The following is a 19,402-nucleotide window of genomic DNA, read 5'->3' as shown; positions in this document are numbered from 1 at the left end:
ATTTCTTGGAAATCGATTTCTTGGTAGCAAAGAGGCTTGGAAATCTTATATTAGTTGTCGTGGAAATTTTTACATAGAAACTAATTTATTCTCCTTCGTTTTTGAATGTCGAATGAAAGCGTGCAAAAACTCGACTTCATTAAACTAGATTTGAATGACATTGGTTATCATCGATGGGTGAACAACATCAAGAATCACCTCACTACTAATGAAATTTTGTGGAGTAGAGCTCATAGAATAGGAATTAATTGAGAAAACCCTCTCAACCTTCCTCGTTTCAGCATTAATAGTTGCAAAGCAATATAGGCTTGAGTGTAATGCTAGAGGGATCACGAGGTTTCATCATCTTATCACTGCTATGTTAGTTGCTGAGAAACATGACAATATACTCGTGAAAAACTATAATTCAAGGCCTGTTGGAACTAAAAGCGTTCACGAGGCGAATTATAATAGCGCACCTAAAGAAGGGCGCAAGGAGCAGAACCCTAAATTTAAGGAACAACAGTATGGACATGTGGGTTCATACAACCGTCCTACAAAAGAAGGAAGCCGCTAGATTGATGCGCGGACACATGACAACGTTGACCAGCGTGGGAGAGGCAAAGCCGGCGCCACCACCTTGGCTGGTGGCGCCACCAACGTCCCTAGGGGACATCCAAATGCACAAGGTGCATTTCAATTAATGTGTAAGGTATGTTATAGATGTGGATCTTTAGAGCATTGGTTTAAGCGCTGTAATGCGAGTGAAAAAAAAGGCTGCACAATATAAGGTGTATAAAGATATGAGTGAGCATGAGCTGAAGGAGAAGATGGAGATGACAATGATGTCAATCTCACTATTGCAGGTTTCAAATCTGGCGAGGGAAAAAATGTTGATGCTGCAGATTTTGATTAATAGTCTTTATTTTCCAAGAATATATGTAATGGCATTTTGCCTTAGACATTATCAAGAAATGACAACAGTTCTAACTCTTTCTCAACTAGGCTCATCCAATTAATTGTGATGTCTAGGAAATGTTTGATCTGAGAGAACGGTTTTACAAGTGAGCATTGCTCCACTAAAATCTCTTACCTTACCTGGTAACTACCAAATTAGAGTTACCGAAAGGAATGAGTAACTATTTGTCTACATTTGATTATAGTCATTTTGGATTAGATTTTGGTCAGAAACTTTGATGTAATCGTTGACTATTATTAATAAAGTGTCAATTATTTTATTTCATGTCTTGGACATATCTTAATTCGAACTTTATTATTTAAAAGATATTAGAGCCAAAGGTTTCTATGTGGAAACACCTAGTGAGAATGGACATAAGTTCATTTGCATTGCCTCTAATGACTACGGACGAAAACGAGTATTAGAAAACCTTATGTGTCGCTCTATTAGGTTATATGTAATCACTATTCGAGTAATTAAGTCCAACAATGTCATAAGAGATGACCTTTGGAACACTGAGCACCACCGGAAGGAGACCAGGGAGCACGGCGCTGCCGTCGTCCACCACTGGTCGGCTAACGCTGGCGTCGTCATCCCCCTACGGCTTAGAGATGGCATTGACGCCATACATGGTGATTAGTCTCCTCTCTCCACTTCTCAATTCAATTTTGACTTTGTGGCTCAACCAAAATCCTCATTGGTTGCTTCTAAGACCCATTTTCATTCTGTAAAGCCTGCTTTTTAACTAAATTAGGATCAAGACCATCCTATGCAAAGGACACATGTGTTCTTATAGAATCCAAGGGGATTATGTGGACCGATTAAATCAACTTGCGGACTGTTTAGATGTTTTATGGTGTTGGTTGATGTGCAGACACGCTGGTCACATGTCGCGGTATCGTCCACTTGTAATGCTGCTTATGATGAAATCCTTGCCCAGATCATATGGCTACGGGCTCACTACCCAGATTATCCTATTCAGTCAATTCGACTTGATAATGCTGGAGAGTTTTACATCGAAGACTTTCGAGGACTATTGCATATCATTGGGGATTGATATTGGGCATCATATTCCCATATATACACCCAAATGGTCTCGCGGAAAGCCACTATTAAACGACTACGATGGTAGCCCGAACATTGGTATTGAGCATTAATATTTTTGCTTAGGGTTATGCAATATTGCATGCAGCTATGCTAATTCGTCTACGACCCACCGCCTCACCTTTCTTTGCATTACAGCTAATGACTGAGTGCGAGTCTACTATCTTGTACTTATGCATGTTTGAGTGTGCGGTTATGTGCCAATCGCGTCACCACAGCGCATCAAAATAGGTCATTAGCAACAAATGCATACATATTTGTGTTGGATATAAATCTCCAACTATAAGTCTGCTATGTAGAACCCTTCACAGACGATCTCTTTACCGCTAGATTTGCAGATTGTCACTTTGATGAAATAGTTTTCCAGTCGTTTGGGAGAGATTAGAACGTCAACGTTCAACAGGAACGACAAGAATTGTCGTGGTCTGTCTCCACTATGTCTCATCTCAATCCCCTAAAGTGAGGAGATCACATATACTTGCTGCAAACATGCCTGCAAGGATTGATGTCCCCTCAAGAGGACATGGCGCCACCCAGAGGAGATGGGTACGGCGCCACCGCCATGGGTGATGGCATGGTGACTCCAAAAGTTAGCATAATAGCGTCACAGACCGTGGGTTCCACTAGGGAGTGTAGGAGACCCATAGGTTCGATGGATTCCCCCCTATGAAGAGAGCGAGTTTGGCACAACCTGATCCATTGATCATTGATACTCAAAATCCGTCTCATGAGAATATTTTGGATTGGGGTTATGTCCAAGAGACATCGTTGGGGGACGCCTCAATGTTAGAACCAATTCCTGAGAATATAGAGATCTCTACAAACTACACTAGTGTACATGAAGACGTGAAATTATTGTTACCAATGATATTGAACCTTGCTCCATTGAAGAATGTCAACGTAGAGAAAATTAGCCTAAATGGAAAGATGCGATCCAAGTTGAATTGGATTCACTAACGAGGAGGAAGGATTTCAGACCTGAGATGCCAACACCTCCTAACATAAAACCTGTTGACATAAATAGGTCTTCGTTAGAAAGTGTGATGAGAAAAAAGAGATTATAGACTCGCCTCATGGCACAAGGCTTCTCACAACGCCCTGGAATCGACTACGAGAAGACATATCCTCCCAGAATGGATGTCATTACACTCCACTACCTTGTCAGTTTGGTAGTTTCTAAATAATTGAACATGCAGCTTACGAATGTGGTTATTACGTATCTTTATGGGGATCTAGATACGAAAATATACATGACGGTCCCTGATGAACTTCATTTGCCAAAATCAAGTGACTCTAGACAACGAAGTGCGTTTGTAATGAGGATGCAACACTTACTAAGTGACTATTTGATTGGGAAGGGATATGATGAACTATGCCGGTGTGTTCCCATGATAAGTTCTGGATTTGCAATTGTCGCGGTTTATGTTGATAAACATAACTGGAACCCTTGACGAGTTAAGGGAAACTGCTGAACATCTGAAATCCGAGTTTGAGATGAAGGATTTTGGGAGAACACGGTTTTGTCTAGATTTAGAACTTGTATACCGTGTCAATAGATGCTTAGGCATTTTGATAAAGTCAAGTCTGTAAGCACTCACATGGTCGTCTGTAATCTTGACCCTAAGAGGGATCCGTTTCGTCATAGGGATGATGATGAAGACGTGTTAGTGGCAGAAGTGCCCTACCTAAGTGCAATAGGGGCATTATTGTACTTAGTACAATACAAGACCGGACACCTCATTTGTTGTGAACTTGTTGGCTAGATATAGCCCAGCGCCAACGCAACGCTATTAGACCGGTGTAAAGACAATATTTTGATACTTAAAAGGTACGATAGATATGAGCTTATTCTGTCCCTGCAGAGATAAAAGAATGGACGACAAGATGGAATCAGAATCAATAGGCCCAAGAGTCATCGTCATTGCCGTTGTACACGGCAACATCGTCGGCGCCGCCGCCGCCATCAAGGGTCGCCAGTGTCCTCCCTCCCTCCATCAAAACGATGGTGACATTTTGATGGGATTTGCTGATGCAGGGTATCTCTTTGACCCTCACAAAGGTCATTCCCAAACTAGTTATGTCTTTACCATGGGAAGCACCGCGATATCTTGGAGGTCTACAAAGCAGACCCTTGTCGCTACTTCTTCGAATCATGCAAAGATTATTGCTCTTCATGAAGCAGTTCATGAATGCATATGGTTGAGGTCCATAGTTGCACATATTCGAAGAACTTGTGGTTTGAAGTCTACCACATATGAACCTACATGCATTTATGAGAATAATACAGCTTGCATGGAACAAATGAAGCAAGTTTTCATCAAGGGAAACAAGACCAAGCATATATCACCTAAATTCTTTTACAATCAGTAACAACAAACACTTCTAAAGATTGAAGTGAATCAAATCCAATCAGAGGATAATGTAGCAGACTTATTTACTAAATCGTTACCTAAATCCACTTTCGAGAAACATGTGAAGAGTATCGGAATGAGGAATTATCCGAACTCTCACGATTGTAGCAATCAGAGGGAGATCTTGACATCAGGGGGAGGTATGATGTCTACATGTTTGATCTCAAAGAGTGAAGGGCGTGTTGTACTCTTTTTCTCCTCCTCGAGGTTGTTTTTGTCCCACAGGGTATTTATTACTCAAGCAAGGTTTTTAATGAGGCAACATTAGAAGCGCCATGGTGTCACGATGTCATCACATTTGGACGTCACAAGGAGGAGTGCATGTTGAAGGATATCAGGATAATGTGTGTCTTACCAAACTAGGATTACTTTCTATAGTTGTTATATGAGAGAATGTTATAGATTCCTAGTTCTGTTTAGAATAGGATTCCTTGTACTCCAAGATTATGTACTTGTACTCCCTATATATAGGGGCTCATATTATCAATGAAAGACACAACTATCCTCCAAATTCTCTCCCCGATTCTCTTTTCCTTAAACAAATATGATATTATGGCCTAAATTTTTCTTGAAAAACAACATTGTCCATCAATGAAAAATTAGTATGGGTCTGGGGATGAACCTCTCAACTTAAATAAGTTTCAAGCTTATTTAAATTAGAGGTTTTGTCAATTTACACGTATTTAGAGATTTCTTTCCCTCTTACACCACTCACTTATTTTTTTCCCACTTACCCATAAGGACTCTTATAATTATTTCCTAATACCCAATTAAGTTTTTTTTGTTTTTTATTTATTTTTGAGACTATTTTTCCCTTACCCTTTTGTTACATAGAGAAAGAAGCCATAGGAGACTTCGCAGGAGGTCACTGGTAGTCGGACTCAACTGGAAACATCACCATAGGTCTCTGGAGGTTCTCAAAGAGGTCGTCGGCCGGAGATCTCATAGGTCGCCGAAGACATTTATTGCCCCCCAAATAAACTTTTATTGCCTCCTCAATAAACATTTGTTGTACCCCAATAAAAACTTTATTAGGGCCGAATAAATGTTTATTAGGGGGGCAATATAGTTTATTGGGGGGAAATGAAACTAATGAAATTTCCCTCGGGAACTAATGGTTCACAGAAAGGAAAATAATTTCTTTGTCTTTTCCATGGGAAGGGAAATGAAATTTCCCAAGAACTTTTCATTCTAATTTTTGGTAACGTATGGAAAGTTGTTAAAAAGTTTGTAAATAATGCAATAAATTAATGTGTTATGAGTAATAAATGCAATGAAAGAAGAGGAGAAAGTGATTCCTTTGGGGATTTGAAGGAACCACTTTCCTCCTTATTTTCTCTTCCTTCACGAAAGTATTTCCTTTCCCTTTGTATCCCAGAACAAGTTTCATTTCCTGATGATTACTTTCCGTGAGCCAAAAGTGACATAAAATTAGACAAATAAAACTTTGATTAAGTAAAGAGATGAGGAGAATACATAAATTCAAAACTTTTATTGGGGGGGGGGAATAAAAGTTGGGAAATGTTTTATTGTCCCCCAATAAATGTTTATTGCCCCACCCTAAAAAACGTTTTATTGGGAGACAATAATTTTTTTTTCTTTTTCTTTCCTTCTAGCCGAAATAGCATCATTATTACATTAACTAACACAAATCCAACAAAAATTGTATATATATATATTAACGACTGTACAATATCTAAAATTTGAAATTGCTACTGCATAAACCCTAGAACACTATCAATGGCTTCATTTGCTCGGAAATGAAACCTAGCAACACCAAAACCAAAGCGAAATCACACACACACACACACACACACGTCTTGGCGACATCAGTGGTATGATTCCGATACTCAAAAGGTTGTGTTTGTTTAACTTGATATAGTTGCAGTGGTGCTCTAACAGAATTTGATTCCCATCTATTCTAGTCATCATATATCCTTCTGCAATCTTAAGTGTGCCAAATATGATCATAGAGAGAGAGAGAGAGAGAGAGACTCCATCTGCTGGAGGTGACAAAGACCGCCATTGACTACTGGATAGAGAGAGCGTTTGGGCCCCACTTCTTGGGGCTCTGACTCGACGCTTGCTATCTTCTTGCCCTTCTTCTTCTTCTTGTTCATCACCTTCGCCTCATTCGCTTCACTTTTTTGTCGGCGAATCTGAATCTGACGGTGGCGGCGGCGGTGGCTGTGAGAGAGAGAGAGAGATCAAGGTAAGACTGAGAGGATGGATGGCTGGTGAGATTGTCCCAATCAATCGGTGCCAGAAGTCGTCCACCGTGGTGAAGAATTTGGAGAGAGAAAGAGGAGGGAGGGATCGAGGCAAGAGAGAGAGTGTATGTGTGTGCGCAGATTAGAGGGATGAGTGAGTGTGTGTGGCATGATGTAATTCATTAATTAGATTGAGGGCAAAATTGTCATTTCACTTTAAACTGGGTAGGTGAGAATAAAAATCTATCACTAGGGCAAGTGGGTTAATTTTAGTTTATTTTGGTGCTTTGAGTTAAGACGCCTTTAAATTATATAAAAAAATGATTGTCCAATTTTTTTTTTTTTTATCTTATAACCAATTATTTCTATTCCTAGCTAAAATGAAACAAGGGGAAGACAAAATTAAAGCTTAGCAGGTAAGAGTAATGAGTAATGAAGAAGTTGTAAATGATTCAAAATAAGCTTGATTACGTGTGAGGATTGAGAAGATGTGAAAGGAGAAACTCGTATTGAGCAAAAAAAAAAAAATACAAAATGATTCTTCTGGGCCTCTGGCTAATTTGCTGATCCACATCCAACTCCCTAAAAATTTACAACACTAGAGTTAGTGAACTGAACATTCTATATCCCAACATTTGAGCAAATTTTTTATTTTACTTTTATCAAAAGAGAAGTTTTATATACACACCCCCATTACTTAATACACACCTCCTATATTTTTTTGTCATCAAACTTCCTTCTATACCCTCCTCAACAATAAATAAATAATAACAAAAAATGAAGAAGAATCCACAAAAATAAAATAAGAATTAAATGCTTTATGTATCAAATTGTTGAAAATGTCCATTTACCCAAATTTAAGCTACATTAACCCCACTTACCCAAACATCTTATAAGATTACCCACTTACCCAACAAATAACATATATTTTGTCTTAATACCCAACTAAGTTTTTATTGTTATTATTTATTTATTTTTGAGACAATTTTGCCCTCCTTCCCATTGTCACTAAGAGAGAAGTCAACGGAGACTTGACCGGAGTCCGGTCAATGCTCGCCGGATTCTGGTCACCGACCGCCAGACTCCGGTCACTGGTGACGGTCGCCGGTGAAGGTCATCGGAGAATATTATTGCCCCCCAATAATATGATTATTGCCCCCTAATAAAAACTTTATTGGGGGGCAATAATAGTATTATTGCCCCTCAATAATAACATTATTGCCCCAGTAAAATAAATTTAACCAATGCAAAAATCTCATCTTATACTCCATATACCAAATTTAACAAGATAGGCAAAAATAACTCATCGAAAAAAACAACATAGGCAAAAATATAGAGTCATGTGAGTGTGTAAATGGATACTAACTAAATAACTATGAATACGTGGAGCATCAGGACTGAAAATCCGTGTGCTTCCACCACCTCATATAGAGTATGCTATCTTGTTTGAGAAAACTAGAAAAGGATATAATGGCCAGAAGCTAATATGCTTGCTTGTTTCTCTGTTCCCTAGCCAATCTATATCTGAACTTCCTTGGTACCAGAAACTTTCTACTTCTGATCTCTAAGCAAAAGAACATAACTCAGATCACAACCACCAGCCTCACCTACCTTGCTACGTACAAACCAAATCATATACACAATCAAACCCACTGTAAATGAATTAAAGCACGTCCAAGCTACTGACCCTAGAGGTAAAATGCAAGATAATTGAAGTCACTACCATCACAATGACTGCTGGTCCCTCCAGACCCGAACTTGGACACCAAAAATCTAGAACTAGCGCGTTTCTTGACGTCGACGACCCGGAATCTCCACCTAACGCCGGCAACATAGATCTCTGGTGTTTTTCCTTCTCCGACGCGACCTCGTCATATCGTCGTAAATCTACGGGTACGCCATACAGTCGTCGAAGCTGTTGAAGCAACTCGAGACCGAAAGGAAGGCCGACTGAGGAAAGCTACTTGCCAAAGGCTGTACTCAGCTAAGAGCGACGACGATCCGGTTTGGGAGGAGACGCAAGTATAGATCCATCGGTCTGAGGTCGTGGTTTGAGTCGCCAGAGGCCGGGGTAGAGAGCCGGAGGTCAATGGCAGTGAGAGAGTGGCTTAGTAATTTTATAATTAAGCTTTGTCTAAAACAGTCTTTTCTTTTTAAATGAGGTAAGTGGGCACACTAATATCTTACCGGAGTAAGTGGGTTCATATTTGCCCAAATTTGGACATTTGGTCACGTTCCCTAAAATATTTTCTTATACGTTAAATTTTCTCCTCGTCTTCATTATACAATCTATCTCTCTGCAAGATCATACGTGAACGTCATTGATAAATGAAATAATTGTAGTCCACATAAAGAACTAGCAAGCAGCTAAATTGGTTGAAACATATTAAAAGAGGTTATACCACCATCAAATATATCTTGCATACATGAATACATCATCATCAATCACTTTGTTTGCCAAACAACCACCATGGCTCATTCTTTACTGATTTTAATATTGACTATGACTATATGGATCATGAAGATATGTCTGACATATATGGAATCTTTTAAAATCTTAGAGACATCAACTTGAAGAATATCAAAGGTAAGAAAGTTAAGTTATTCAATCTTCTAGCTAGCGATATACAAACCTCATTGATGTGAGAAAGAAGAAAGGTAATTAGTAATTACCTTATTGATATGTGGCTGAATTAATTAGCAATTAGTTCCACAATAAATTAAAAAATTATAGTAAAGTAATGTTTCAAATAAAATTTTAATATACATAGCTAGCTGATGAATTTTTTTTTTTTTGAAGTTTTTCTCATTTATTTATTTCATGAGGAGGAGCATAGATGGAAGTTTGATGAAAAAATTAGACAAAAAAATATAAAGGGTGTGCATTAAGTAATTGAGGTGGTGTACTTAAAATTTCTCTCATTGAAAATGAAAAAGAGCAAAAAGAGCTTGAACTTCCAAAAATGGTGTTGGGTTGACCGGCCAACAAACGAGGCCTCCTTTTTTCAGTGACCTTCGACCACAGAATGGGCACTCAAGCAATGGTGTTGGACTTGAGTGCTTCTTGCTACTAGAGCCTAACAGAAATAGTTGGAAGAAGAAAGCGCTTTCAAAACACTAGCCCAAATTCAATGAGTGGAAGAATAATTATGAGGCTTCATACCTAGGACTAGAAGAATATGCTTCCACAATTCCTAGAGTTTGATCATTAATCTTACTTTCTGAGTTCTCTCTTATACATACGTACGCTCGTCATTCGTCAAATCTAAGTCAATCGAATGTGTTTATTAGTTTAGTTCCGCGTCTTGCCTTATCCATCTCAGTAAAGAGCTAGAAGTGATCGATGTCGTTTTCTTACGGATTATCTGAAGTGGTGAGAGTGTGAATGAGATATGAAATGTTCATGCATGCATGTATAATAATTATGTACCCTAGAATTATCTCAAGAACTTGGATATGTCATTAAGGACCAAAAAGAGAATGACCAAACTTTCCGAGGTGCTGGTGGAATCGTGGAAACTCACGTCAGACTTTCGTGGGCTGCTGTGTATATTAATTGGTAGAAACTGAATGAAAATCCCATTAAGGATCGATAGATAAACATTAGAACACTAATTAGTAATTAGCTTGGTTAATGGTTTTATTGCAGTATACACTACCTAATATTTTTAATAAATACAAATTAGCCACGTTTAACAACTCCATTCTAGTTGTGGTACAACATCATCTTGATCGTCTTCATCTTCTGGAAAAAAAAAATTATTTCCTTAATTCCTCACCTGCTCGAGTTGATGATATTAAACAAACCATGGCGGCCTGGGACTTGAAGAAAAAAAACAACACTAATCATTCTGAAACACCAAAACAATCAGAGTCATAATTAATTAAACGTACTGTTTCTAAATGAGAAATGGTAGTTAGTTTTCTCTTATAAAATTTCAACATTCTCCGTGAACTTTTTTATTTCTCATCTTCAATCATCTAATAGAGTAGTCATGTGATCTGAAACCATTATTTTGATATTTTCTAGATCACCCCTTAAAGGTTATATTTGCAAAAATTAACTGAACTGAAAACTGTGTAATTGTCTAACAATTATCAAATCTATTGATGATTTTCCTAAAAATTAAATTCTTATGACGAATCATTTGTTCATTTGATATAGCTAGATAACTAAAAAAAGTTTTGTGTCATTGGTTTTTCGTACGGTTAATCTTTTGAAAATGATAAAGATCAGAAATAAACAGTCCCAACCCTAACTGCACGCGCCCCTACTCAAGTTGAAGAAAAGAGGTAGAAAAGTGCTAAATGGTACATTTAGAATTGTAGAAACCAAGTTTTATACCTACTTCCACCGAAAAGAAAATCCAAATATTTGAGATATCTCACCCCCTTTAGACTATAAATAGAGCTATGCCCAATGTAGGATATTCATCCACTTCAAAGAAACTCTAGAGATACAAGTAATCTGAGACAACCTAGCTAGCAGCAATAGCAACCTCGTTAAGATCATGAAAGGAGTTCATTTGCCTATTGCTACTCTTGCCATCTTTGCATTGGCAACCTTCCTCGTCTCTGCCTCAGACCCCAGTCCTCTACAGGACTTCTGCGTAGCCATCAATAACGCACAGTTTTCCCAATTTCCCGGTATTACTTAGCTTCCTATATTCTGTTCTTATCATATCAGTTTCCCATGTTTTGTTATGAGTTCATCTTTCCTTAATCTTATGATTAATTTCCATATTGCTTTTCAAAATGCATGCGCATGTGAAGATTGTTCTTCAAGTTAACTATCCATGTTCGAATGGTATCTGGTGCATATAATATCTGATATTACTCATACTAGTAACTACAGACATACAGATAAATGATGTGGTGTCAAACTGTAAATTTGGACTTCATTTAACTTCGGGGTTCGTCTAAGGTACATCAATGTAACATTAAATCAAGTAGATTGGTTAGCTTCATATAATGCTAGACTCCTCAACCTATTTCGAGGTAGTCCACGACTACAGTCTGTAGACAATTAGTCTATTATTGACACACCAATATGTTCATGTATCATAATTTTTTTTGTACATAATTAAGAAAAAGAAAAAATGCAATGTACTCTTTTCTTGAAGTAGTGTTTAGTAGAGATTCTTTATATGTTATGTTATAAAACTGATTCTTTTGAGAACATTTATAATTATATGCTTTAATTATTTTTGTTTAGGAGTGTTTGTGAATGGCAAGTTCTGCAAGGACCCAAAGCTTGCAACAGCAAATGATTTCTTCTTCTCTGGTCTCCAAATTCCAAAATCCACGGCAAACGCAGTTGGTTCAACCGTGACAGCCGCGAACGTGGAGCAAATCGCCGGATTGAACACCCTTGGGATATCCCTAGCTCGCATAGACTATGCACCAAATGGCGGTCTAAACCCTCCCCACACGCACCCTCGTGCCTCTGAAGTCCTTCTGGTCCTGGAAGGCACTCTCTACGTTGGCTTCGTCACCTCCAACCCCGATAACAAGCTGATCAGCAAGGTCTTGAACAAGGGAGATGTGTTTGTCTTCCCAGTCGGTCTCATTCACTTCCAACTTAACATCGGACCCGTCAATGCTGTAGCAATTGCTGCTCTTAGCAGCCAGAACCCAGGGGTATCACCATAGCCAACGCAGTTTTCGGGGCCAATCCTCCCATCAATCCTGATGTTTTAAGCAAGGCGTTCCAAGTCGATGAAAAGCTCGTTCAGTATCTCCAGAAACAGTTCTGGTACAACAACAATTAAACAAGAACGTGATCATAGACTTAAGGAAAAGTGGAGAACATATACGTAAAAGGCCAAGGAAAACCAATATGTATGTTTTTCATTATTGTCCAAAAAAACAGAAAGATGTATGTTTTACATTACTATAAATAATGAAGATGGTAATTGCTTACGCAATTTACATTATCCCAAAGATTCTTGCTCTTCGTTTGTCTTCAGTGGCATCTCGTATCATATCCCCCCAACAACATGCCTTTGTTGCCGGTAGGAATATATCAGACTGCATCCTCACAACCTCAGAATGTTTCAATTTATTGGACTCAAAATGTTTTGGAGGTAACGTAGCGGTAAAGGTTGATATTTCCAAGGCCTTTGATACATTATCTTGGGATTTTTTGCTACATGTACTGCAAGCCTTTGGGTTCAATCAGACCTTTGTACAGTGGGTGCACGCCTTACTGCTATCAGCTAAGCTTTATATTCTCATTAATGGAAGGCAGGTGGGTTACTTTTCCTGTGGAAGAGGTGTTCGTCCAGGTGACCCGCTTTCTCCATTATTATTTTGCTTGGCAGAAGAAGTTCTTAGTCGTGGTATCTCTATGATGGTTTCTAATGGACAACTTCATCGTATATCTTCTCCTAGAGGATCCATTGCTCCTTCACATGTTCTATTTGCAGATGATGTTATTGTCTTCTGTCGGGGTGATAAACGCAATTTGCGTAAAATTATGAGCTTTTTTGAGGAATATGGGGGTGTTTCAGGCCAAGTAGTTAATAAGGACAAGTCACAAGTTTTCATTGGCAAGCATATATATCGGCGGCGACATTCGATTTCAAGTTTCTTGGGTATTCCATTGGGTTCAGCCCCTTTCACTTATTTGGCTGCTCATATTTTTAAAGGCAAGCCACGGGTTTTGCACTTTCAACTAGTTGTGGATAAAATTAGGTTTAAATTATCAAGTTGGATGGGCTCATTTTTGTCTATGGCTAGAAGACTCCAACTTATCAAATTAGTCATCTACAGTATGTTTGTTTACACATTTCAAGTGTATGAGTGGCCGGTCTCTTTGCTACGTCGTATTGAGGTATGGTACCGTAATTTTCTTTGGTCCGGTTCAATTGATAAACGTGGGATTCCTCTAGTGGCATGGAGATCTTGTTGCACTCCCATGGATGAAGGTGGCTAGGGGTTGAAGCAACTTGTGCTTCTTAATCGTTCGCTTTTGTTGAAGCGTTGTTGGGAGATCTATTCTTTTCCATCAAAAGGTTGTTCGTTTATTCGGAATAGATTTTCTCAACGTCGCTCTTATGCCTCTTCCTCTATATGGCCGGGAGTTCGTCCTTTTTGGGGTGTTGTCAAAGAAAATTCTCAATGGTTGATTGGTTCAGGAGGCAAGATTTCTTTTTGGCGTGATAATTTTATGGGGAGGCCTATTATTGATTACTTTGGTGCTCATGTTGACCTGCGAGGTAATAAGGACTTGGTTTCTAATTTTATTGTTGGTGGTTCTTGGGTGTTTCCAGATCTTCTTCAAGTTCATTTTCCAGCATTGTGTAATAAAATTAGGCAAGTTTCTTTTGCAACTAACGCATCAATGGAGGATAAGCTCATTTGGATGCCTTCATCAATTGGTGAGTTAATGGCAAAGCATGCTTATCAATTTTTGAGGCATCCATCTCCCTCCCAGCCTTGGTGTAAGACTTTATGGTCTAAATTTATATTGCCTAGAATGTCTCTACATGCCTAGAAAGTATCAAAAGGGAGAATAATTTGTGATGATCTTCTTCAAAGACGGGAAGTAGCTTGGGTTTCAAGATGTGAACTTTGTGGTGCATGTACTGAATCCCTACAGCATATATTCTTGCTTTGTCCTTTTACAGCTGCTATATATATGGGCTTATTTCCCGTCTGTTTTTGAATTGGGTGTTGTTCCTCATACTCTTATGGATATATTTCACAAGGGTTTGAGTATGGGACGTAGTTCACAGCTTAAAGAGCTTTGGTTGATCACCTTCACATCGATCTTATGGTTTGTATGGCATGCTAGGAACAAGACCAGATTTGACGGCAAGTCGTTGTCTACTACTTCAATTTGTCAACTCATTTCGGGTCATGTTAGAGCGGCTAGTCAGCTTGCAAAGGGTCTAATGAGTAATTTAGTTCAAGATCTTCGAATATTAAAGTGTTTTGGAGTAGAGTGTAGGTTGCGGAGAGCCCCTAGAGTAATTGAGGTTGTTTGGCATCCTCCGGTCATTGGGTGGGTGAAGATTAACTCAGATGGTGCTTGGAAGCATGCAGAGGGTATTGGAGTTTTTGGTGCGGTATTTCGTGATTGTAATGGTCATGTTCTGGGTGCTTTTTTTTCCAACATTGACATTCCTAGTTCTATAGTGGCGGAGGTTTTGGCAGTGATAACGGCTATTGAGCTTGCTTGGGTTCGTGATTGGAAACACATTTGGTTGGAGGTTGACTCATCACTTGTGCTAGATTACCTGCGCTCTCCTTTGCTTGTACCTTGGCAACTTCATGTTCGTTGGCTTAATTGTTTAAGTTGCATCTCAAATATGATATTTCGCTCTTCTCATATTTTTCGTGAAGGGAATAAAGTTGCAGATGCATTGGCTAATCATGGTACGTCATTAACTCAGCTGGTGTGGTGGGATGTGCCTCCTTCTTTTATTTTGTCCTATTGTAATAGTGGCATTATGGGTCTTCCTCAGTTTCGGTTTTGCTAGGTTTGTTTAATTGTTAGTTTGCTTCGAGAGGTTTTGGTTTTGTGCCCCTCTCTTGTTATCTACTTTTTCTTTGATTAATTCATTAGAGTGTTAGGGAGGCTACTCCTCTCTTTCACTCATCTTTCAGCCAAAAAAAAAAAAATATTGCTTACGCAATTTACCTTTTACTCCATGGAAATTTTGGTTCTTTAAGTTTAACTATGTGTTTGAGCCCAAAAGTATTTTTGGCAAGATCCCTTAGGGGATTTAGCACAGCGGGCCGATACCTGCGGCCCAAAAATAAGCCTACTTGGGTTTGGGTTATAGCTTCACCCATTCCGTGATCCATAAGGAAAACGAGTCCTTATTGGAGTCAGGTAGCAGAGATCGAATAGGAAACTTCAATCAATAATCCTTCTATGGCAAGGAACAGTCGAAACCCTAGGTATAAATACCAGGTTTCAATGACGAATTAGGGACAACTCTTCAATCAACTAATCATAAAGATTATCAAAGTCTCTCCGGAGCAAACCTACTAAAAACCCAGCGAAGCAAGGGTAACGCCCTCTCAACCCAGCGAAGCTAAAGATACGCTTTAGCAAAACCCGTGCTTTCTCCAAACTTCCTAGTGATTGCTTTGCTCAACTTACAACGTTGAGTATCGATTCGGTGACGCGAAGAGATAACAACCAAAGCCCTTACCTGTAAGGCAAGAAGTCATTTTCTGGAAGGCAGTGAAAAGAACCTTGTGACGAGGTTGGTGCTCTCCTCGTCTACATAGTTTGATCAAGAAGTCAGGTCAAGAGATTCTCCGACGACTGCACCCCACTGTGCTGGCACGCCTGCGCACACGCTCAAAAGAGACAGTTTTCACCCATACTGATTTTGGAGCCAAACACCATGTTGTATGTGTGTTTATATGTTGTTGCTTGTGCTATTATGTTCTATCTGAAAACCAATATCATTTCGTGTACTAGAAAATGGTTTCATAGATTCCTCGCAAAGTCACCCACACTTTTAGCGCGCTTCACCAGAACAAGTAGCATATGGAATACGAAAGATAAGCTTATTGTACATAATTGTGTGACATGCTTAAGGCTTTTAGTGAAAATGGTATGGTATTTGTCTCAAGTATGTTCATTTTGTTTTCTTAACCATTCGCCTGTCATGTAAATAAGGTGGGTTTGGTTGTGTTTGATTCCGGTTTTTGCCAATACCAAAAACAAAGTTCAAATTTTTAACTTTTTAATTTGAGGATATATAGATATTCAAAGATTACGATATCTATGATACTACCGTCCATAAAATAAATATTCCATTGAAAAAAAAAAAATCAATCCATAAATATTTCATATTAAAACAAAATTGAATAGAAGTTTTGGTTCGGATCGCTTGGTTAATATATCAAAATGACATTGTTTTAAAATGTGAATTGAAATGTGAAATAACTTGAGCCTTGATTCAAGTTGTTTGAAATAGAAATAGAAAAAGTCGGTAAACATGGTATTATATAGATAAGTGTCTTGAGTAATTCTTAAAAATTAATTTAGAACTGTATATGTTTATCACATATCAGTAAATTGTCACACAGATTTTTAAAAGCTTCACTGCTAAGTTTCATATACTGCTTATTATATTATGTTGTTTGTTTCAGCGATAGCCCATCATATCCAAAAGCAAATGAAGTGTCTTTAACACCATATGAACCAATAAATGATACATTAGAGAATGATTAGTTCCAACTTGAAATGTATGATATTTTGGTGAGATTTAACCACTTTCTTAATTTGTATGTAAAGAATATCTTTTGTTAGAATATCTCTTTCTTCTGAAAAATGTAAATATAAAAGTTTGGTTAAAATACTAGCTTATACTCAACACTTTCATAATATGCAAAGCGATAATATATTCAGTTAACATTTCTTATATTGTCATTTTTACCCTATTACATATAAACTTTAAGACAAAATTTACCAATCCGCAGCATCGCGCGGGCGAGTTGCCTAGTAATAACTATCCTAAAGTAGAATGGGGTTTTATACTATTCATTCAATAGTGCCGTGACGCTTTTGCCCTTTGATTTTGAGAGGATTTATTATAGAGATTTTGTCCATTTACCCCATTTTTAGGGAATTTTTTTCCCACTTATCCTATTAAGTTTTTGTAATTCCCCCTTACCCAAAACGTTCTCTAATACCTCATTAAGTTTTTTTTCTTTGTTTTTTGTTTATTTTTGAGACTATTTTACCCTCACCCCTTTATTACTTAGAGAGAGAGAGAGAGAGAGAGAGAGAGAGAGAGAGAGAGAGAGAAACCCTAGGAGACTTCGCCGGAGCCCTGTCACCGGTGACCGGATTAGCCAGAATCCGGTCACCGGTCTCCAGATTCCGGCCAACTATCGCCGGATTCCGGTCAACAACCGCCACCCACTGGCTTCTCTAAAAACCTCTTCGGAGATCCCTAAAGAGGTCGTCAGAGATCTCATAGGTCGCCGGAAAAGTTTATTGTCCCAAATAGACCTGTATTGCCCCTCAATAGATCTCTATTGCCCCCCAAAAGAGGGGCAATAAACTTCTATTGGGCTTGGGTGGAGGTGGGACTGTATTGTTGATATGGTTTCAAGGTATCAAGGGCATAACAATTTGGATACTTTTTGGAAAGCTTGTGGTGTTCTGGTTTTGGATGCATTTTTGTTGCCTCAAATTCTGCTCAACATGTACTCAATCAACGGAAAAGGCTTTGTCTGTTTCGTTCTACATTTTTTTTTTTGGCAGTGTGTTTCGTTCTACATTGGAACAACTCTTGTACGAGTGCTGCCACATGCATACGATCTTTACATGGATCATACCTCCGCTGATGACCAATTATATAATCATACATTTATGCAAGTCCTGCGGCATATTTTTACTCTACTGCTTGGAATGTCATTATTCCTTTTGGAGGTCTACTTTTTGCTGGGATAATTTACCTGCAGCAGCGGTTTGGGGGTCACTGCATTCTTCCTCAAAATTTGAGAGAGTTGGTTGCATATGAGAAAGTCCCTATCGTACGTCAGTCAAGTATTGTAATTGCCAAAGCGATCTGGTTCAGCATATCATCTCTATCTGGTTCGATTTCTTTCTTTCTGTTTACTAGCAACTAGGCTTCTGTATCCAAAAAGAAATGTACGCTTTAAATTAATAGAATGATTATGCACTTCTGATGTCTTGTATTTAAGCCTTCCGTTTTCTCATCTACAGGACTACATGTTGACTGTTGTAGAAAATATGGAAGAGACGAAAGCTGATGTAGATAAATTTCACTCGGAATCAGTCACAATTAAACTTTATAATCTCATTGCACGCATAAGTACAGAACATGATATGGGTACAGCTCTAATATTACCATTCTTAGAATCGTAGAGAGCTGAAAGTCTTTTGCCTAGGGACACTATTTCTAAACCATGCTTTGCCTGCTTCAATTAATTTGTCACAGTACAAAGTATTCTAAAGATTAGTAATAAAGTGCATTAATACCAACACCATCATCATTCTTAGGCTACAAGTTAGACAGTATTGTCTAATTTCTGGTTGAAATTACCAGGCAAAAATTCTAGACCCAAAAAAAAAAAAAAAAAAAAATTGGCCCCAAAAAGGAGAATCACTCGGCCGGAGTCAACAACCGCGACATGCTGACCACGGTTGCCCGAACAGGCTGTAATAGTCAAATAAATTCATAATAAAAAAAGTATTAAAAATCGAGTGTAATATCCTCTGGACCTTTTCAACTCTTATTTATATATAATCTTTAACCGGTGACGCAAAACCTAATTGAAATTACTTTTGATCCATCAATATTGCATCCCAATTATTGGTTGGAGTCCTATAAGGCCTTTTGTGTTTCAAAGCCCAGCAAGAAGAACAAAGTCAAAGTCAAAGTCAAACGCAGCGTCCCAGGACTAAGAAAAGCGTTCAGCATATGAGTTGCAAGGAAGGTTGGTCTACTCTTCGTTGTATGTGTTGCTTAGGTGACAAATTTAGTGTGTTTCATTAATTAATGTCGCAACAAGTTAGGGTTTAGGTGCTATATTGGCCTTGAATTATCACTTTAGAACTGTTATTATTATTTTTTGAATGTTTATCTACTTATCATACACTCACCGTGTCAATAAAGTTTTATATCATATATTTGAAATATCTCTAAATCTCTAATATTCTAATTAGTTGCGAATGTGTGCTTTCATGATTTACAAAATCTTAACCAAAAAAATAATAATATTAATGTATGTTATTCTAT

The 19,402-nt window shown here is 38.3% G+C and overlaps 1 protein-coding gene across 1 annotated transcript; it reads left to right on the top strand.

The window, feature by feature from the left end:
- Positions 1-11,048: 11,048 nt before the first annotated feature.
- On the top strand, positions 11,049-12,605 carry LOC112167508 (germin-like protein subfamily 1 member 11). Its single transcript, XM_024304528.2, is given in 3 exon segments — positions 11,049-11,309; positions 11,878-12,300; positions 12,303-12,605. Coding segments are annotated over 3 exon segments (690 nt in total). The 5' UTR covers positions 11,049-11,173; the 3' UTR covers positions 12,434-12,605.
- Positions 12,606-19,402: the final 6,797 nt, after the last annotated feature.

Source organism: Rosa chinensis, chromosome 5 (genome assembly GCF_002994745.2).
Source record: "Rosa chinensis cultivar Old Blush chromosome 5, RchiOBHm-V2, whole genome shotgun sequence".
Classification (NCBI taxonomy): domain Eukaryota; kingdom Viridiplantae; phylum Streptophyta; class Magnoliopsida; order Rosales; family Rosaceae; genus Rosa; species Rosa chinensis.
The sequence above is the reverse complement of the archived record's forward strand: the minus strand, read 5'-3'. Positions and strand labels throughout refer to the sequence as shown.